Here is a 22,840-nt window from a genome sequence, read left to right as displayed (position 1 = left end):
ATAAGTGTCGCGGGATTGTATGCAAAGTGTCGCGCGTCGCGTTCCCTGACCTGAAATGAGTAGAAAATGCATTACTACGCAAGACAGTGCGTAAGTGTCGCCTCCCAAAATTCACGGTTGTGTACCAAAAAAGCCACCTGTTTTTATAAAACTTCCGAGCTTCGTTGTAAAACTTGTAGTTTCCGCCAATCCATGTGTCTGTCATCCATTTAATCCATACTTTCATATCCATATCCATTATAATACTATAGATGCGAAAGTGTGTCTGTCTGTTTGTCTGTCTGCTAGCTTTTCACTGCCCAACAGTTCAACCGATTTTAATGAACGGTACAGAGTTAGCTTACATCCCGGGGAACGACATAGGCTACTTTTTTACTTACTGCCAGTAGTGCCGGCAGACCTGGTGGCTCTTTGCACGCCTGCTTTTCTAAACAACGCCGCACCCATAACCGCAATGCGTAGCTTATTCCATAGCAATTGGGATCCACTGAAAAAATCAAATATATGTAGGCTCGCCGCCATTTAATTGTAAACACTTTGCTCATTGAACATCACGTCATCGCCCCACCGTCATTGTGAGATTATAAAAGCGGATGCGCAGTGTGTCACGAGACATTATTCGTTTGGCTTCGGCCAGAGGCGCTTCTCAGTGGATACTATGTGTGTCGTACTGTAGGTTTTATTATTATCATTGTCGTTGTGACCTAATGTGGTTTCAGTTGTTTGAGGTTATACTACTAGGTTGTGAAAGGTTGCTGTGAGTGTGTTTTGGCGATCTAGACAGGTTGTTTATCGGGTGAGTCCTTTTGTATCGTTCCAATTTGTATTAGACAAACGTGATTGTTGTAGTTGATGTTAATTGAACTAATTGTGGTGTGCTAGGTTAGCTGGTTGGTCTGGGACCGGTATGGGAACATGGTGGAGCCGGTCGCTAGGTAGGGTAAGGTTTATCTACGTTACGTTACGCTAGTGGTTTTCACGTGTAATAAGTGAGTATTACAATGATTGTAATTGAAATTACAACCTTCTGATGTCGCTAGATATCAGAAAGATTACATAGTCCAATGGTTAAGATTTAACACAGAGAATTCAACCTCAAGAGTACGCATATACAAGGTTTGGCATGAAAACAAGACTAAAATGTTGGCGGGGGAGAGGGGAAATTGCTTTGTTGTGATTGGTGGGAGTCACGCAATCAATACAATGTGCGGAACGAGGGTACCCAACGGGCGTAGGCCGACTTTTATGTTAAGCAACTGCCTAAGCTTGGCGATTGGGGGTGTTCGGTTATTAGGCGTCTATAGGTAATGGTCAGTGAGGTTTAAGTACCGTCGGCGAAACCGACTGTCTCCTGTACTGAGCGAGCGGGACGTAAGCAAGCGTCAAACGTAAACGAGCGATCGAGACAGACGCATCTTTATTCCCCAGCGCTATCTGCTCGTTCAGTCATTTGGACCTAGTGGTAAAAGGGAATGCCCAGCAATATACTTATTGTGAAAAAAAAAAAATTTGTTCAAAATTTTTAAGTTTTTAAAACTCATGTTAATGATACATGTATTTAATACCATTACCAATACCATTTATCAAGTGACAAAACCTTACTGTACGAGACGTTTGTACAATTTGAAAATCGATCCTACGGAAAATAAAAAACAAAAATATTTTGTAACATTGAAACCCTATCTTTTTTAAATCCAAATTTTTACCAATTAACTGCTGTATTATATACTGTCGATTCCATACAGTTTCTTGTGTGGGCACCTAAGAGCCAAATTTACTATGGCCACCTGGCATTCCCCTTTATGGAATGTGAACCTCTAGTATTGGACATAATCCTGGACATACCTGGACATATCCTTGGGCCAATCAGCTTCTAGCACGCATCGGTTGTAGTAGCCATAGGTTAGAGCGTTGGGTTGCAACCCAGCCCGTTTCATAAGGAACAGAAGTTGCACCGCCAACACTGGCAGCGAGTGTATACCGCATAGCTGCATCATTACTCTGTAGCACACCTGTTGAGGATTTTTTTTAACTTAGTAATTGTTTGAAAATAGGCAAAGATCAAAGACCATTCAATCTGGTAAGTCGTAGATAGGCTGTAGTTTCTATGAATATTTTACATTTAACCTTAAATATTCGTACCAATTCAAATGTACATATATGCAGCCTAACTAAAGTAAATTGAGGTGTAGCATGTTTTGTGCATTTTTGAGTAAAAAACATGGGATTTTTTATAAACTTGTGTTTCTAAAGAAAGTATGTAGTAAAGCTATGTTGCACCAAGGGTTTTAGTTCGTTTTTACGTTGCTTCTACATAGCAAAAATTAAACAGATTTTTTTTAAAAGGTATCCTATTATCTACCCTACTAAACATGTAATAAATAAATTGCTAAATTAGTTTTGTGCAATAAGTATTTCACAGTGTGGGTGTGTTGTGTTTGTGTGTACTGCAACAGAAGCATGTCGTATAGTACCTCATCACAAGGCACTCGTAGTTTAGTAGCGCGCTCCAAATACTCGAAAGCGGCTCGGAGGGTCGCGTGTTCTCTTCCCCGGCAGAGCAAGAGTCGGCAGGGTAGCGCTAGGAAGTACAGCGAGTAGCATGCTCCCAACAGACATTTAGCCCACTCCTCTGGCGATAAGCTTGCCTTTCGCGCGAGTCTGAAAAAAAAACCGAATCAAGAATTGCCCATAGTAATTTATCGCGTACTATACGTATGCGTATTTGCCTTTCGCCATACATTACGTCATGAAATTAATATTGTCTCCTTACCTCTGCGCCGCAGCGATTTCGTTTTTAGTTCGTCGCGCCATGGGCGAGGCGTCGGCCAGGGACTCGGCCGACGCGAGCGCAGTCGCGGGCACGGCTTGTAGTGCTCCGCCGCGCGTGCTCAGCCGACATCGGTCCACCAGGTCTTCGTGTAGAATGAACTTTTCGTACGTGTATTTTTCTTCTGTAAATAAATTGGACATAGGGTTATTCAAGGGGCGGGTCAACAAATCCCTGAAAGGCCGGCAACGAATTGGCGGTTCCTCTGGTACTGCAAATGTTCATGAACAGTGATTTTTTATTTTTTATTTATTATCAAACAAAATACATACAAATAAAAAGCTTAAACTAAAAACACCGAAAAAACCACAGAATAGAATAGAATAGAATATGTTTTTATTCAAGTAGACTTTTTACAAGCGCTTTCGAATCGTCGGGTAGTTTTAATTTACCGCTGGTTCGGAATGCCGTTCCTACCGAGAAGAACCAGCAAGAAACTCGGCGGAACTTTGTTTCTAGTTTGCCTATCGAGATCACTGATTTTTTTGTAACTGTGAATGTTTTGTCGTACAAAGAGGTTTGTCCTCAGTGCCTAGCTGCAACGAAGGTACCTATTAACTAATTACTTAAAGAAATAATCTACAGTAGGTATAGAACGCAAAGAATCAAGTAAGTATGTAACATATAATCGTGAGTAGGTTTATTAAATTCAATTCAGGATAATTAAGGATATTCACTTAACATCAGGTTCTCCTGGGAGAGAGGCCTGCTCGTTTGCTCGCTATTTTTATTTAAAAAAAAAAGAAACCTGTATACACTTGAGTTTTAAGTATTACTTTTTGCATATACATTATACATTATAATTGGTATATTATGGCCAAAGATACTGTAAAACTTCAGATAGGCAAAGCTAATATATTTGCATTTTATAAAACGAAGGCCAATTCGTACGCCTGTTGTGTTAAAACTTTTATTCGATAGATACTGCTTTTGGATTCGTTTAAAAACTCTGTTCGTAACGAAAATCTCTCTATATGTATTATAGAACGTAAAAAGTTAAAAATAACTAATGAAAACAAAATTTCAGTAACAGATGTACCCAAAATCATACCCGGGTCGGGACCCGGCGGTGGCACGAACATGTTAGAATTGTCCAACCCCAGTAATGGCTCATGCCCCCTCGCGTCTTTACTCGCCACTCGCTCTATGCACTCGTCGAAGAACGTGAGCCCTTGGTCATTATCACAGGCAAAGAAGCGCTCCTCTATGAAACGCGGGAACATTGGCGTTGGTATTATTAGCAGGAATATGTCGGAATCTTACCCGGGTCGGGATCCGGCGGTGGTACGAACACGGTGCGCTCCGACATGTTAGAATTGTCCAACCCCAGTAATGGCTCATGCCCCCTCGCGTCCTTGCTCGCCACTCGCTCTATGCACTCGTCGAAGAACGTGAGCCCTTGGTCATTATCACAGGCAAAGAAGCGCTCCTCTATGAAACGCGGGAACATTGGCGTTGGTATTATTAGCAGGAATATGTCGGAATCTTACCCGGGTCGGGATCCGGCGGTGGTACGAACACGGTGCGCTCCGACATGTTAGAATTGTCCAACCCCAGTAATGGCTCATGCCCCCTCGCGTCCTTGCTCGCCACTCGCTCTATGCACTCGTCGAAGAACGTGAGCCCTTGGTCATTATCACAGGCAAAGAAGCGCTCCTCTATGAAACGCGGGAACATTGGCGTTGGTATTATTAGCAGGAATATGTCGGAATCTTACCCGGGTCGGGATCCGGCGGTGGTACGAACACGGTACGCTCCGACATGTTAGAATTGTCCAACCCCAGTAATGGCTCATGCCCCCTCGCGTCCTTGCTCGCCACTCGCTCTATGCACTCGTCGAAGACGTGAGCCCTTGGTCATTATCACAGGCAAAGAAGCGCTCCTCTATGAAACGCGGGAACATTGGCGTTGGTATTATTAGCAGGAATATGTCGGAATCTTACCCGGGTCGGGATCCGGCGGTGGTACGAACACGGTGCGCTCCGACATGTTAGAATTGTCCAACCCCAGTAATGGCTCATGCCCCCTCGCGTCCTTGCTCGCCACTCGCTCGATGCACTCGTCGAAGAACGTGAGCCCTTGGTCATTATCACAGACGAAGGAGCGCTCCTCGATGAAACGCGTGAACATTTGCGTTCGCATTATTAGCGAGAAGAAGCGTTGTTCTGTCTACAAAAAAAGATATATCCAATTATACATTATAAATGCTCATATCATATCATATCATGCACATAATCTTTTAGCTGACAGGTTTGACCAGTTTTACCATTTCACAATTTTACCTGTGGAAAATATAGCACTACATTGAGACTAGTTTAGGTTCAGTTGAATTTAGTTCAAAGATGTCCTCAACTATGTATTTTCAAAATCAAAATTTATTTATTTTCAATTTTTGAATTCAAATTTATTTTGAAATCATCAATTAACATTGGGGCCGATTCTCTTGTACACAATCTCTAAACTAAACTAAATTAGAAGGTCTAAATCTAGTGCTATCCTTTTCCGCAAGCAACATTATGATAGGGATAGCAATAGGTTTAGACGTGTCATTTTAGTTTAGTTTAGAGATTGTGTACAAGAGAATCGGCCTCATTGTTTGTTTTATATTGGCAAATCTAAAAATTCATGCCAAATTTTCAAATGTTGTAATTTATAAAGCCATGTAGTGTTAAACATAATAGTTAATATTCATTTTAAAAATAAAAAAAAACCACTAACTTACCTTATCAGCTCTCGAGCGAAGGAAAGCATCCATATGGAACAACGCATGTGGATCAGTGGTACCAACAGTGGGCGCTTTCGTGATAGGTATGAGGTAACTGCGGTAACCCTGTAGCGTTTGAGCCATAAACCTCAAGAATGCTTCTTGGATTTTGAGTTCTAATGCTAGCTAGAAAAAAAATTAACTTGATCTAAATGTATAAAAGGAAAAGGCGACTGACTGACTGACTGATCTTACAACGAACAGCTAAAACTACTGGACGGATCGGACTGAAATTTGGCATGCAGATAGCTATTGACGTAGGCATCCGCTAAGAAAGGATTTGTGAAAATTCAACCCTTAAGGGGGTGAAATAATGGGGTTTGAAATTTGTGTAATCCACGCGGACGAAGTCGCGGGAATAAGCTAGTCATATAATATAATGTTTCTCACCTCTTTTTTCCTTTTCTGGAAATCTCTGTCTAAGCTCGTCGTAGGCTCGCCGTTATATTTGCTCTCATGTGAAGAGTGTATCGGCGATGCTAAAGTAAACATTACAAATAGTTAGAGTGACCAACATTGAGCTATGCTGCGCTGTTCTGTGCTCAGCTAAGCTAACTTTCTGGTGCTATGTCTTTTGCTAAAACATTGAGCTGCGCGGTGTTCTGTGTGACTGTGACATCGCGATATGGATGCGCACAAATGCAAGCGAGATAGACGTAAGACTGAGTGAGATGGACAATGCGATTACGAGCGAGTCAGCACGTTTCGCGTGATCGTTGCTATATTTTAAACACAGCACAGCCGTACAAAACGCGGCGCAGCAGGGTTTGTTTGATCTCCATTATCTAAGAGGAATACGATAGAACATAGTACAGCCCAGCATAGCTCAGTGTTGATTGGTCACCCTTATATACGGTGTTATTTTAGCCATAAAGCCGCCTATTGTACTTGCAAACATCTTTGTTATATTTCTTTTGTTTTGGTTTTGGTGTACAACAAGTAATATTTTCATCATCATCATCATGATCAACCCATCACCGGCTCACTACAGAGAATGCGTCTCCTCTCAGAGTGAGAAGGGTTTTGGCCATAGTCTACCACGCTGGCCATGTGCGGATTGGTAGACTTCACACACCTTTGAGAACATTATCGAGAACTCTCAGGCATGTAGGTTTCCTCACGATGTTTTCCTTCACCGTTAAAGCAAGTGATATTTAATTAATTAAAACGCACATAACTCCGAAAAGTTAGAGGTGCGTGCCCGGGATCGAACCCCCGACCTCCGATTAGATGGCGGACGTCCTAACCACTAGGCTACCACTGCTCAAGTAATATTTTACTTTACTTTATTTTGAGAGCGGTCAGTAACAAGTTGCTATTACGTAGCAAGAAACTATTTTCACAAATACTTGAGCCAAAACGGGGTCAGCTAGCAATGAATATTATGCTTCAGCATTCCGCAAGTTTCATCTTATCAATATAATGTTTTACGCGTGATACGGGCACGAGCAAACTATTATCCATACTTAATATTATAAATGCGAAAGTGTGTCTGTCTGTCTGTCTGCTAGCTTTTCACGGCTCACCCGTTTAACCGATTTTGATGAAATTTGGTACAGAGATAGCTTGCATCCCGGTGAAGGACATAAGTTACTTTTGATCCCAGAAAATTAAAGTGTTCCCACGGGATTTTCAAAAAATCTAAATTCACGCGGACGAAGTCGCGGGCATCATCTAGTAATTTTATACAAGTGGTAAACCAACCTAACATACCGGGTCGTATGGTTGTGTACAGTTGCTCCAATGTTTGCCGCAATAGTCTTACTTGTCGTTTAGGCAACAGTTTTATCGATATATGCCTTTGTAATTCACATATCTGTAATAAATAAAATTATTTGTTATACCGTCCTGAATATTAACTTCATTCCACGGATTGGGAAAAGCAATCAAGAGCGAACTTGTAGTTGAACAAAACTAAAATCAAAACTATCCAGATAATCTACAACATATTGTGAGTAACTATTTGTCGTGGTAATTCCATCTTTTGAGAGTCTTATCTTATCTATTGCAAGTCCACAAGGTCATAAGTGGGTCACATACCTATGTGAATAATACTTACTGTTATGAAAAGAAAGCTAAAAGTTTACGAGATAGAAAGAAAGAAGCTTATCAAATTGTGGTCCGCATCTGTGCGAGCTAAATTGCACTTTATTGCGTCGTGACAAGAGTTGCTATTTATTTAAACAACTTTGTGGAGTGAGTTTTCCGTGCCTGTTAGGTACTATTAAGTATTCTGTGGTATTGCTAATGCGCGTGGCCGCCTTTTTAGTGACGTCAGCACTAGACTGAAGTTACGAGCTGATTGTCTATTTTTACTTAAATATACGTCAAATGACGTCAAAATGCCGTCATTTCGATGTTAATGAGACGGTTCCGGCGCAATAGCAATTTGCGGGACTTATATGTATTGTGCCCATGAAGAAGGGATGGTGAACTTACTGTAATATTGTTGGTATCCAAATCGACACACGTCACGTCTGGCGGCGGTTCGTACAAGTCAAAGAACCTTGAATCCACGCCTATTAAATAAGGCAAAGGCGCGTGAAGCACTTCGGCTAAACCTGAAAATCATCATCATGATCAACCCATCGCCGGCTCACTACAGTGCACGGGTCTCCTCTCAGACTTAAAAAGGTTTAGGCCATAGTCTACCACGCTGGCCATGTGCGGATTGGTAGACTTCACACACCATCGAGAACTTTATGGAGAACTCTCAGGTATGCAGGTTTCCTCATGATGTTTTCCTTCACCGGTAAAGCAAGTGATATTTAATTAATTAAAACTCCGAAAAGTTAGAGGTGCGTGCCCAGGATCGAACCCCCGACCTCCGATTAGAAGGCGGACGTCTTAACCACTAGGCTATCACAGCGTATCAACCTGAAAATAGTGTATGACAATTAGGATAAAAACTATTTTTTCACTCTTGCTCGTAAAGTTCTACTTTATGCTGGCTGTAAGCGGAATAAAACTGCTTTCCATGCTCTTGTGCATAAAGTGTTTATAGGTAAACAAGAATCTATCTGATGACACATGGATGACACAATAAAGATACCTATGTAAGTTTTTGCAAATAGAGATTATTATTTATTTATTTATTTTAAGTATGTTATTTCTATAGTGCCAGTAACATTTTGCACTTATGATGAGGTTGTGTAGGTCTGCTGACCTATACCTCATTTCAAAATTGCTCGAATTTGATTTAGACATGCACTTATAATATTATTATTGTTTCATTGAAGTGAAAAGCAGAGCGTATATCTCGGTCATAAAACACATTTTATCTTCGGTTTAAATATCTGCCCTCGCCTTCGGCTCGGGTAGATAAACGTCTCGAATAAAATAGCTTGTTTTATGCCCTTGTTGTACAATCTTGTTGTACTTTCTAATCTTTTATAATTTTCTTTTTTAATTTTTTGTTGTTGTACTTGTTGTAATTATGTATTTTAGATATTTAAAAAAAAGTAACTGAATACATAGCTTACCTAATGGACAAAGTGGTATGTACGGACACTGCCACTTAAATGGGAACAATAAACTGGAGACCGCCTCTGATACAGCTGTTAACGTGTCTGGCCTGTGGAAAAAGGAATATTATCACTACCCATATTATAAAAGTATGTGTTTAGTTGGCTTCTTGTTTTGCCCTTTAATCACGCCGCAATGGACATGTTTTTTTTACATGGATATAGTTAAAGACCTGGAGACTGGAGAGTGATATAGACACTAGCGGCTGGTCGTCTCTATGCGTCACTATCACACGGTCGTATGTTTATAAGATTACTAGACGATGCCCGCGACTTCGTCTGCGTAGATTTAGTTTTTTGAAAATCCCGTGGGAACTCTTTGATTTTCCGGAATAAAAAGTAGCCTATGTGTTAATCTAGGGTATAATCTATCTCCATTCCAAATTTCATCCAAATCCGTTCAGCCGTTTTTGCGTGATTGAGTAACAAACATCCAAACATCCACACTTTCACATTTATAATATTACTAGCTGATGCCCGCGACTTCGTCCGCGTGGATTTACATTTTTCATAATCCCGCGAGAGCTCTTTGATTTTCCTATGTGTTAATCCAGGGTATAATCTATGTCCATTCCAAATTTCATCCAAATCCGTTCAGCCGTTTTTGCGTGATTTGCGTTTTCGTGCAAACATCGAAACATCCACACTTTCACATTTATAATTTCTTACCTGAGTGAATGTATAAGTATTTTCTGTTCCGTGATAGCTAAAGCCAATAATAACAAGCAGTTATCCGGGCCGAGGTTCAGCAGCAGCTGTCGGAAGCCCGCACCGCTTCGCACTAACGGCTGGTCGTCTCTACGCGTCACTATAACGCGGTCGTGAGGATTTGTGGGCGATAACTGAAAAAAAAAGCTTTCAATAGATTTGCTCTCTGGTACTGTCCCAGGGCCAGCTGACACAAGCGAAAATGATAACGATTAACGTCATCATTTCATTTCGTCTAAACATGAGATCTTAAGAGAATCAAATCAAATCAAATAATTTATTTAAAAATAAGTAATTAATTACAATTTTTGATTGTCAGTTGTTAGATTTGTAACCAATATTGTAGTTGTGATAATTTTTACGCAAACTTAAAACTAAAGCTTCGAGGGTTCCAAACGCCCCCAGGTCTGAGAAGAGCCCACAACAAACTCAGCCAGGTATTACAAACTTAGCCGGGTATTGAGAGGTGGAGGAGTTCTATGGGCGGTTATACCTACACCACCACACAAAAGTCTTTCAGCAAATGTTCAATTCCGTCACTCACGAGGCATGGCATAGGAGCGTGGTGGTCTTGTTTTTCAAAAAGGGCGGTGTTGAAGAATTACAAGCCCATCTTTCTGCTGAGCCATGTCTATTTGTTCTCGAGAGTCATCATAAACCGTTTCGCTCAAGAGAGATAAAAGATACGCGATAGAAAGAGAGGCATTTATTAAATTTCAGACTGCAGCCCTTGCGAACTGAATTGCACACTATTGCGTCGTAACAGGATCACTGTTTATTTAAACGTCTTTGAGGTGTAATCATCTCATGAGATGTGTTTTTATTGAAGATCAGCAAAGAGTAGGCTCAAATGGGCTAGAACCCAGAGCCGTAAAGTCAGTTGAAAAGAATCAGCAAAGAGTTTTATGTTGAGCATGTGTAAAACGTTTAAGGGGTAATTACACCTTCCTAAATTTAGACGACTAAATGATTTTGTTACTAACTTCAGAGCAGTGTAACACACACATTACACTGATTTGAAGTTAGTAACAAAATCATTTAGTTGTCTAAATTTAGGAAGGTTTAATAGCTCATTTAGGGATAATGTTACCTGTAACAATATTCTCGGCTCTGGAAACGGAACTTCCTCTAATAAGTGCGTTATATACCGCTCGATAGGTATACTCAACGGTTCTTTACTCCATGACATTTCCTGTAACCAATGAAAAAAGAGTGATAGATGATTGCTAAAACGCTTATGAATTTCTTCCAAAATAAATTACAAACAATAAATTCATAGAAAATTATCTCAAGAGATTTTGTTCGCGAGGAGCTAAGAATCTCACGAACTTCTACTTAGTTTCAAGGCTTTTACTCTATCATGGTTAGGTCTAAAGATGATCTATGGAAAAAGAAGGTACAACCATAACTCACCAAAATATACAACAGCCATCGTTCAAAGGTATCAACTGAAGGGCCACCTCGACAGTAAACAGATACACTTATTCGCCTGTAAGGAGTGTGTACTGTGAGATACGCCGGCTCGCCATTATCTTAGAATACACTACTTTGGGCTAACTCTAGGAGAACTTACCAAAATATACAATAGCCATCGTTCAGAGGTATCACTGAAGGGCCACCTCGACAGGAAAAAGATACACTTATTCGCGTGTAAGGAGTGCGTACTGTGAGATACGTCAGCTCGCCAGCCTAGTTGCTCCATTTTAGACTCGCTTAGATACATGTATCTTAGAATACACTACTTTGGACTAACTCTAGGAGAACTCTCCAAAATATACAATAGCCATCGTTCAAAGGTATCACTGAAGGGCCACCTCGACAGTAAACAGTAAAGGTACGGACAGACGTGCTCAAAAAAAGCGTGCTTTTATGCTAGCTTAATGTTAGCATGCTCATGCAACTGTTCACATTTGCCAGCAATAAGCATGCTTAAATAAACTGTAGAGTTATATGTTGTATGTTGTACTGAGTACATGCTAATAAGCAAACCCTGTTCAGACGCGCTCGGAGCACGCCCCCTTCTACCCGCGCCTCAGGTAGCATGCTCGAAAATCAAACGTCGGTTGATTTTTGAGCATGCTCGAAATAAGCATGCTCATTACATGACACACGTGCTACTAATGAGCACTTGCTCAATAAAAGCATGCTTTCGTGCTAGTAATGAGCACGTCTGTCCGTACCTTTACACTTATTCGCGTGTAAGAAATGCAAACTGTGGGATACGCCCGCTCGCCAGCCTAGTTGCTCCATTTGAGACTCGCTTAGATACATGTATCTTAGAATACACCACTTTGGGCTAACTCAAGGAGAACTTACCAAAATATACAATAGCCATCGTTCAAAGGTATCACTGAAGGGCCACCTCGACAGTAAACAGTTACACTTATTCGCGTGTTAGAAGTGCAAACTGTGGGATACGCCCGCTCGCCAGCCTAGTTGCTCCATTTGAGACTCGCTTAGATACATGTATCTTAGAATACACCACTTTGGACTAACTCTAGAAGAACTCACCAGAATGTACAATAGCCATCGTTCGAAGGTATCACTGAAGGGCCACCTCGACAGTAAACAGATACACTTATTTGCATGTAAGGAGTGTGTACTGTGAGATACGCCGTTACGCCAGCCCAGTTGCTCCATTTGAGACTCGCTGAGATGCGTGTGTGGATAACTCTCGTAGAACGTTACTGCCGAGCCGTATACCTGAAACGAAGTATCGATGTCAGTGCTATTCCAGCAAAAACGTAAATAATTTCGATATCGTAGACATTTTGGACTATGATCCCTTTTCATTGTGGTTCTTATCGGTAGGAAAAGCATTCCGAACCAGTGGTAAGATGCATTTGATGATACAAAGCCACAGACCACCACCTATAGACGCCTCATAACCGGACACCACCGATCGCCAAGCTTAGGCAGTTGCTTAGCATAAAGTTGGCCCACGCCTGTTCGGTACCCTCATTTCGCACATTGTCTTGATTACGTGACTTTTGAGTCCACCAATCACAACAAAGCATTCTCCCCTGACCCCGCCAACATTTCACGATTTTGTATTCATGCAAAACCTTGTACACACAAAATATGATGGAGCCAAAAATCTCAGTGGGCGCTAACCATTTTAAATCACCAACCAATCACATACGAAACTTGTGTTTTCTAATTGGATTTTGAATGTTTTTTTTAAACATGTTTGTTTTGTTAAGATTCAGACCATTATTTCGGGGATAGAGTATAATAATGACCTTTTGATGATTTAAAACACAGTAAAGTCTAAAATGGACATGGAATGGATACGCAAAAATAGACCAAGAAATTGTCTGCCTGATCTGGCCCCTGGGGTAGAAGAAAGAGAGGCAGACCACTAGAACGTTGGGCAGATGAAATAGCTAACACAGCGGGAGAGAATTGGGTCAATAAAGCTGTAGACAGAAAATTGTGGAAAAAAATGGAGGAGGCCTAGACTCATAGAGAGGCACTTAATAAATAAAAATACGTATATAATATTTAAAAAAAATTATACATAGTTACGTAACATTAAATCAAATAATACATATAAATAATAACAAACTATGGACAAAAAAAAGTGTGTGTTAATGACTATTATCGACCATTATTAAAGAACTAAAAGGGTATAATAATAATAAAGCTTAGGCTAAATTCAAGTGACTCACTTTATCCGTGGCATCGGCAACAGTAAGGACGAATGTAGAGAACACAGGTTTCGGCGAAGCAGCGATGTTCGGCCACAGCTCCAAAGTCGCACCCATCGGCAGACAAAACAGAGGCACTGACGTTGGAAACGCTAAGCTACGACGTTCAGTTGTGGGATACCTAGAAAATAATACTAATATTTAGTAGAGAAAAACTTTAAGATCACACAGACACACACACATACATAGGTATCAGGGTGACAGGTCAGTGGGAGATTTTTCAATATATTTTGTGGTATGACGTCAGGCGAGACCATCGGGATACTTATAATTATAAAATACTAGATGTCTGCGTGGATCAAGGTTTTAAAAAATCTCTAATTTAGTTACCCTAGGTCCATGCCCAGGATGCAAGCTATAAGTCCCGCAAATTGCTATTGCGCTGTAACCATGTCTCATTAACATCAAAATGACGTCATTTTGACGTCAGCCGAAATAATCTAGTGCTGACGTCACTAAAATGGCGGCCACGCGCATAAGCAATTTGCGGGACTTAACGGGGTTTAGACAGATGGCAGTAAAAAGGTGACTGATAGATAGATACGACACTTTGGCATTTATACTAGTGTGAGAAGAAAAATAATAACGAATAGAAGAACAGTTTATTCAAAAATTGTGCCACACGTAACCCCTATTGCATAATATTAGTATGGAAGTATGGATGTATTACTTAATCGTTTTAATCTTCTCACTTAAACGAAATTAAAACGCGCTAGAAGCGCAGTGGGTCATAGAAATATGCAGTTAAATATCACGATAAACTCCACAGGGCCGGGCTAAAGTTCATTAAACATAGCCTTTTAGCGCCGGCGGGCGTTAATTACCGACTCACTTTGTGAAAGTTATTTCAATTAGCGTTCATTTTAAATATAACAGCACTCTTCATTCATTTTCCATGATTCATTCTATTTCTAACATGAAGCTTAGGTTGTGCGCACACCAGTGACCGACTTTTGTCGAAATACTTTGGTCAAAAGTATGATGAATGATTCGATGATAGCCACGGCTTTTTGTAAATACGGCTGGTTACCAAACCAGTCTGATGAAGTTTTAATATTTTTTATTTATTTATTTATTTAAGGGTTTGTTCATTTTGAACATGTCGCCCTTGTAACAAATCACAATAATTACCTTCTTTTCAAAGTTACATTAAATAGTTTATATAACATTCTGGCCTCTCGCGATAATGGAGAGGGCAGAATGCTAAAAAACTTAAAAATATCTTGTCAACTTTTTTTGTCACATCATTAATTGTTCTTGAGTCATATAAAGTCTTGGTATTTCGCGTGTAATAAGTTTGTCCAGCCTTAAATTTTTCATAAAATATGTACATAATGTATGTTTGTATTTTCAATATGACGTAAACTCACCTAAATAACACTTCTGGTTTGTAAGCTATTAGCGGCGGACGGTTCATTGACTTTTTGTAACAGAGAAACACATCGCTTCCTATTAAACCTGTAATTTAAAACAGCTTATTACACTCACTTACAGATAAGTCAAAACCATGTTATTTGGACTACTAATGATCACAGATGTTAGAAATATGAAGTACATACAGGGTGTAATTACAACCTAAACACGATCCAATACCTACACGATATATACTATCCTTTAACACGATAGGTGCCGCATGGACCTGAGTTTTGCAAGCTATACATTGCGGGTTTAAAAAATACTAAATCACTAAAACTACAAAATGAGACAAATGGTTATTGGTATTGCATTGTGTTTAGGTAGTATAACAATAACGCTAAGTATGTGCTAGCGTTTACACCCTGTATACTACAAGTTCTATTGTACCTTTATTCAGATTCTTCCCGATCATACAGAAGGCATGCGGTGGCGTCTCCCCCCTACTCGTAACTATGACACATACATCGACCACCACCAATGCGTTGCAGGGTGCCGTGGGGTGTGCCCGTCTGTACGTTATGAACGTTTTGGCGGTGGAATTGTTCACGTTGGCAAGTCTGTCGCCTACTGAGAGGAGGACCATTTCAGCGTCTGCCATTAAGCGTTCTCTGCCCTCGTACATAACACCTGTGGAAAGAAGAATAAGATAAACAGTGGGATTTTCAAGGTGCACTTGACTTTTGGATCTTAGGCTGAGATCTATAGAGCGTTGAGTTTGCTTAGACTGCATCATCATCATCATGTGATCAACCCATCGCCGGCTAACTGCAGAGCACGGGTCTCCTCTCAGAGTGAGAAGGGTTTAGCCATAGTCTACCACGCTGGCTATGTGCGGATTGGTAGACTACACACACCTTTGAGAACATTATCTCAGGCATGCAGGTTTCCTCACGATGTTTTCCTTCATCGTTAAAGCAAGTGATATTTAATTACTTAAAAACGCACATAACTCCGAAAAGTTATTGGCCCGGGATCGAACCTTAGATTAGAAGGCGGACGACCTAAGCACTAGGCTAGAACAGGCAGTTTAGAATTAAGACAAAGTTAAAGCGAGACAGATTAATGTCTATAACACAAATCTTTTTCGTCAACTTTAAACATAAATCTGTTTATTTATAACGATGCATTTGACAGTATTTTTTCATTTATGCCGTATCACCTAAATAAACAAATCTGTTTATAGTCATACAATTCGATAAAATTAACTTCATTACATTAATTTTAGTAATATGATATTGATTATTAATGATATAGTAAGGCTAGATTAAGAAATGTATAGATTTTTGGGGTCAATGTCCTGTACATTTACCCTTTTATACATACTTTTAGTATACATGTATGTTTAGAGAAGATAAAAGTCCAATGACAGCAGGCGTCGAAGGGTCGCCCCCAAACAACAAGGGTAGCGTTGTCGGTATTTCAAATAACTATTTGTTACATTGTAATCCATACTCCATACTAATATTATAAATGCGAAAGTGTGTCTGTCTGTCTGTTAGCTTTTTACGGCCTAACAGTTTAACCGATTTTGATGAAATTTGGTACAGAGTTAGCTTACATTCCGGGAAAGGACATAGGGTACTTTTTATCCCGGAAAATCAAGAGGTTCCCACAGGATTCTTAAAGGCCCATCCGTTTAACCGATTTACATGAAATTTGGTACCGAGGTAGCTTGCATACCGGAAATTGACATAAGCAAATTTTTATCCCGGAAAATCAAAAAGTTCCCACGGGATTTTTAACAAACCTAAATCGACGCGGATGAAGTCGCGGGCATCATCTAGTAAATACTATTTAAGACAATTGAGTAACTGATTTCTTTATAAAAAAAATTACTTCATAAAAAGTTTATATAACGAAAACGTAATCGTTCAATCAAGTGCGCAATTAACTTTGACTCCGTATTTAGAATTTATATTTTTAGATTATTATAAGGCACATTGATGAAAAACAATATTATTGTCTAAACAATCCATACTTCCATACTAATTTCATAAATGCGAAAGTGTCTGTCTGTCTGTGTCTGCTAGCTTTTCACGGCCCATCCCGTTTACCGATTTTGACGAAATGTGGTACAGAGATAGCTTGCATCCCGGGGAAGGACATAGGCTACGTTTTATCACGGAAAATCAGAGTTCCCACGGAATTTTTACAAACCGAAACTCACGCGGACGAAATCGCGGGCATTACCTAGTTACAAATAAACAACAATGTAATGTAAGTACATAAATAGAATGTAAAGAGTATTTTAGCGTTTAAACTACCGTGTGTGATTTCCATTCTAAATAATATCTGTTCCGGCTGTACTCACGTGTTTAGTCGACGTTAGCCCGACTAGTTTCAAACCCATCCTCCCTTGAAAAAGGACCCCGGATGGGTTCGAAACTAGTCGGTCTAACGTCGACTAAACACGTGAGTACAGCCGGGACAGATATTATTTAGAATGTAGAGAGTAATTACAATTTACAAAATAGTTTCGACGTCTTTTTTCATCATAATGAAATGTACAATGTACATACCTACATTATAATATTCCCTATAACAGCTATAACGAACGCTAAATTGGCTCAGTATTAATTTAAAACTAGAAACTAGAGACCGCGACTTCGTCCGCATGGATTTAGGTTTTTAAAAATCCCGTGGGAACTCTTTGATTTCCCGGGATAAAAAGTATGTCCTTCCCCGAGATATAAGCTATCCCTCTACCAAATTTCATCAAAATCAGCTTAACGGATGGGCTCTGAAAGGCTAGCATACAGACAAACAGACACACTTTCGCGTTTATAATATTAGTATGGATTGAATTAATGAAAACCCAGATTTAGAGAGTGAGATATCGCACCCTGATAAGCATTTTGTTGAAATCGGTTTTATTTTTGTAGGTACAAATTATTATTACTGTAAGAGCCCCTTCACACTTGCGTTTGTACGAGGAAACTATTGTTGGCTTTCCTGTCAAAAAGAAAATTATTACGAAAACGGAATAATAAAAAAATGAAAGGCCTATTAAGGAAACAGGAGGGGCTACTATGGAATTTGCGACCACAATGAAGTTAATTATTTTATAGGTGACTAGTCACTTAAAATTAGCAGGCACCCGAAGCACGCTCCCAGTATGCTGCGTTTCGGGCGCTTACTAAAATTGTATGAATTTCTAAGGAACGGATAACATCAAGCGTAAGCCGTCGTTGATACAACGTAAGCACCCGAAGTAGCGCACGCTTCGGACGGGCGCCTGTTTTGTAACTTCTCCCAAATTACACTATAACTACATACTTATATAACTACTCCCTAACTATAGACAATAGACATATAATAAACTTCAAATTAAAGTTCGCGATTGTACCAAACGATGTCGTGTCATGTCGCGTTGTTGCGGCGTCATTGGAGAAACGCTAGTGAGCAGGGGCTCTAACAAAAACCAAACCGACGACGATAAGTATCGAATATCGGATCGCCTCAAATCGCCTAATGTCATGTCGTGAAATGGACTTATTATGTGTTACTTAATCCTGTCACAAATAAAATTTATTTGTGACAGGATAAAGTAACGCATTGACATTATAATGTTGCATCGACATAAGGATTCTGTTCTGCTTTGTTCACTTGAGGAATATAAACTAGATATAAATAGAGCTGGCGACTGTTATGTAACTACTAAATACACTATAACTACATACTTATATGGATAACTACTCCCTAACTATAGACATATAAAAAACTTCAAATTAAAGTTCGCGATTGTACCAAACGATGTCGTGTCATGTCGCGTTGTTGCGGCGTCATTGGAGAAACGCTAGTGAGCAGGGGCTCTAACAAAAACCAAACCGACGACGATAAGTATCGAATATCGGATCGCCTCAAATCGCCTAATGTCATGTCGTGAAATGGACTTATTATGTGTTACTTAATCCTGTCACAAATAAAATTTATTTGTGACAGGATAAAGTAACGCATTGACATTATAATGTTGCATCGACATAAGGATTCTGTTCTGCTTTGTTCACTTGAGGAATATAAACTAGATATAAATAGAGCTGGCGACTGTTATGTAACTACTAAATACACTATAACTACATACTTATATGGATAACTACTCCCTAACTATAGACATATAAAAAACTTCAAATTAAAGTTCGCGATTGTACCAAACGATGTCGTGTCATGTCGCGTTGTTGCGGCGTCATTGGAGAAACGCTAGTGAGCAGGGGCTCTAACAAAAACCAAACCGACGACGATAAGTATCGAATATCGGATCGCCTCAAATCGCCTAATGTCATGTCGTGAAATGGACTTATTATGCGTTACTTAGTCCTGTCACAAATAAAATTTATTTGTGACAGGATAAAGTAACGCATTGACATTATAATGTTGCATCGACATAAGGATTCTGTTCTGCTTTGTTTACTTGAGGAATATAAACTCGATATAAATAGAGCTGGCGCCTGTTATGTATATACTAATTACACTATAACTACATACTTATATGGATAACTACTCCCTAACTATAGACATATTATAAAAAACTTCAAATTAAAGTTCGCAATTGTACCAAACGATGTCGTGTCATGTCGCGTTGTTGCGGCGTCGTTGGAGAAACGCTAGTGGGCAGGGGCTCTAACAAAAACCAAACCGACGACGATAAGTATCGAATATCGGATCGCCTCAAATCGCCTTATGTCATGCCGTGAAATGGACTTATGCGTTACTTAAGTCCAGTCACCAATAAATGTCGATGCAACACTATAAGGATTCTGCTTTGTTTACTTAAGGAATATGCTCGATTCAATGGAGCTACACCAGCTGTTCCACGCGGGAGAATGACAGCTACAATGTCACGATCGCAATCACCTCTGGTTGATGCTCACTCACAACAATTGATATTGTAATAATGATTGATGCAGGTTTTACGAAATCGATCTACTGATACCCGACCAGTGATAGTCTAGGGGTCAAAAAGTCCACTTCATTTTCGGGAGGTCAGGTGTTCGATCCCGGGCATGCACCTTTAATTTATAAAAATATATATCATAACTTGCTTCACATGCACGGTGAAGGAAAATATCGTGAGCAAACCATCATACCTGAGAGTTCTTTATGATGTTCTCAAAGGTGTGTGAAGTCTGTTAATTCGCACTTGGCCAGCGTGCCGGACTATGGCCTAAACCCTAAAACCTTTTCTTCTGAGAGGATACCTGTGCTCAGTAGTGGGCCGGCGATGCAATGTGTAAATCATGATAATGATGATATTATTATCTGGTTTCTAAGCTTATCATAATTACATACAAGTATAGTTGCAACATTCTTGTCTTGTCGTCGTCTAGCACGCACTTAATGCGACAAAAACAGACAATTTGTCGAGACAAATGTCGTCAATGTCATCTTGTGTGCAAGTACACTCTCAAGGGCACGCAATGAAGTAATTTGGGAGGAGGAGGACTTTATATAATATACATTAATATTAAACGCTGTAAGCGTAGGCATTGGTTAGATCAAAATTGCTTCGCCTAAGGTCTAATAGACGGTCATATTATTACAAAAATAAACCAGTCTCTGAACTAATTGATCTAGTGACTAGATTATTCAGCTGCAATTCATGAGGTCCCAGGTTCGAGTCGTTGGTTGGGCCAAACATTTCTGGTATTTCCAGTCAATAAATTCTCAATTGCAGCAACAGTTGGATAATTGGCACGGCAGTGTAACACACTCGCGAGCGGGAGTGCACATAAAGCCGTTGATCTCTCTCCGGAGGTGTCGGATTGCCGACCCATCGGACTATGAGAGTGCCCTCTATATCAATGGACACACGCACACTTGTGCAGCTGTGCACTGTAAACTGTAATATTTCCTGCACAGTTGGTTACTGGCCAATACGATTTGCTGCTATTACCGAAATTTGTTATTAAGAATTACAATAATAAGTAAAACTACAGTCATAAAGCTAAGAATAAAGCTAAGTATAAAGCTAAGTGTAAAGCTAAGATCTAAAGAGTATACTTAGATTTTGTTCAGATTTAAATTAGAAGACAAATCGAGATACATAATATTATATTATTTAGATTTAACTGAAACTTAGGTCTGAGCCAAGTAAAAGGACTCTGTGTATATCTCGGTTTTAAATACCGATAGTTTGCTAAGACGAACTAAAATCAGTACCCATGTTATAAATGCGAAAGTGTGTTTGTATGTTGGCTTGTTGGTTTATTGGTTTGTCCTTCAATCACGTCGCAACGGAGCAACAGATCGACGTAATTTTTAGCATGGGTATATTTAAAGGCCTGGAGAGTAACATAGGCTACTTTTTATCCCAAGAAGTCAAAGAGTTCCCACGGGATTTTAAATTTTTTTTTTTTTTTTTTTTTAATATTAGCCATGTTAAATGACTAATATTCCCTTTCCCTCTCCAACTAAGCGTCAGGCTTGTGCTAGGAGTAGGTACTACAATAGTGCAACGGGCGGGGTTTGAACCGTCGACCTTTCGGTTTTCAGTCCACTCCTTTACCGGTTGAGCTATTGAGGCTTAAAATTCACGCGTACGAAGTCGCAGGCATCAGCTAGTATTTACCTATATCCACTAGCGGTGGTCGATCCCTTCCTCTCCGTATGCACAGATAGCACTCTGGCGACCGCATCGATCCATGGTTCAAATTCGCGGGCAGGCCGGTCGGCGTTAGCTCCAATACTTCGTATCCATCTGGCACTCTCTCCCCTAAGCCAGGGAATATTACACCTGTAACAATAAACAATATTGACTGAGGGCCAGCGCTGACCGAGTGCGTCGAATGACGAAGACGAGAGGAGTCGAAGGCCGGCGAGTGGTGGCTAGTGCACAGTTATATGGACAAGAATCGGCTAGCCATTCGTCTGCCACCATCACACTGTCCACTGCTAGAGCGCGCTCATTTTCATTATAGGTGCTAACTTCAACCGTATCAATCAAAGTAAAAAGCCGAGTTTAAGTTGATAAAAAAGAAGCGCGGAATTCTACTCCGTCTGTGGGCATTGCGCCTAATAGGCTTTTAGAACCCGTATCTGTCGTAGAATATCAGAATATGTAGTAGGTTCGGTCCTTCAAAAAAATTATTTTTAGTTAAGTCAGCTTATGCGGGTACTATCACTACCCATATTATAAATGCGAAAGTGTGTTTGTTTGTTGGTTTGTCCTTCAATCACGTTGCAACGGTGCAACGGATTGACGTGATTTTTGTATGGGTATAGATAAAGACCTGTGTGAGAGTGACATAGGCTACTTTTTATCCCAGAAAATCAAAGAGTTCCCACGGGATTTTAAAAAAACCTAATTCCACGCGGACGAAGTCGTGGGCATCAGCTAGTAAGTCATAAATTAAAGTTAGCTTTGTATTCTCTATTAATATGCATATTTGAAAATAAGGCTTTGTGACGACTTCAATAACAATAATAATATTAAACCCTAACCTGAAGTAAACCTCCTAACGACTAAATAAATACAATATTTAATACCCATATAAGTGGTTAGTTGAAACATATCTATCAGTTGGTTATTTGAATTATTGTGACCGTTGTGGTTCACTTATAAAATAAACTCACGGGATAGCGCCCAGTTGTGGACAAGTCTTTGATTGCTGCCAGCATATTACAAAAAATTTAGTCACATTATTTTTCTTGCAAATCTTCACATTTTAGCAAACTCTCTGACGCAGTGGCTACCGCTATGGCCTTATTAGTGGAAGGTCAGGTTTGATTGTACCGACAGGGGAAATAGGAAAATTAATTTCTAAGGTCTGGTCTGGTGGGAGCCTTCGCGGTGCATAGAAACCGAGAAAAGAAGGGTTTATTAAGCCGTCATACCCTGTCAAGTTAGCCCGTTTTCAACTTGTCTGCTTAGAAGTCTTAGAACGACTCTTAA

General features: G+C 39.9%; 1 protein-coding gene across 1 annotated transcript in view; it reads right to left on the bottom strand.

Annotated features, from left to right (window-relative positions):
• The window catches only part of Crag (DENN domain-containing protein Crag), a 46,743-nt gene that overhangs the window by 16,379 nt on the left and 7,524 nt on the right, over window positions 1-22,840 (bottom strand). The window contains exons 3-19 of the mRNA XM_034977608.2: window positions 21,518-21,682; window positions 15,340-15,579; window positions 14,907-14,994; window positions 13,498-13,657; window positions 12,338-12,529; window positions 10,917-11,018; window positions 9,788-9,960; window positions 9,077-9,168; window positions 8,034-8,155; window positions 7,308-7,410; window positions 5,985-6,073; window positions 5,553-5,720; window positions 4,774-4,999; window positions 2,774-2,954; window positions 2,475-2,661; window positions 1,846-2,012; window positions 381-487 (exon numbers count right to left, since the gene is read on the bottom strand). Of these exons, the coding sequence (XP_034833499.1) occupies window positions 381-487; window positions 1,846-2,012; window positions 2,475-2,661; window positions 2,774-2,954; window positions 4,774-4,999; window positions 5,553-5,720; window positions 5,985-6,073; window positions 7,308-7,410; window positions 8,034-8,155; window positions 9,077-9,168; window positions 9,788-9,960; window positions 10,917-11,018; window positions 12,338-12,529; window positions 13,498-13,657; window positions 14,907-14,994; window positions 15,340-15,579; window positions 21,518-21,682 (2,562 nt within the window). The remainder of the gene's footprint in view (window positions 1-380; window positions 488-1,845; window positions 2,013-2,474; window positions 2,662-2,773; window positions 2,955-4,773; window positions 5,000-5,552; window positions 5,721-5,984; window positions 6,074-7,307; window positions 7,411-8,033; window positions 8,156-9,076; window positions 9,169-9,787; window positions 9,961-10,916; window positions 11,019-12,337; window positions 12,530-13,497; window positions 13,658-14,906; window positions 14,995-15,339; window positions 15,580-21,517; window positions 21,683-22,840) is intronic.

This window comes from Maniola hyperantus, chromosome 17 (assembly GCF_902806685.2).
Source record: "Maniola hyperantus chromosome 17, iAphHyp1.2, whole genome shotgun sequence".
NCBI classification, from domain to species: Eukaryota; Metazoa; Arthropoda; class Insecta; order Lepidoptera; family Nymphalidae; genus Maniola; species Maniola hyperantus.
The sequence above is the reverse complement of the archived record's forward strand: the minus strand, read 5'-3'. Positions and strand labels throughout refer to the sequence as shown.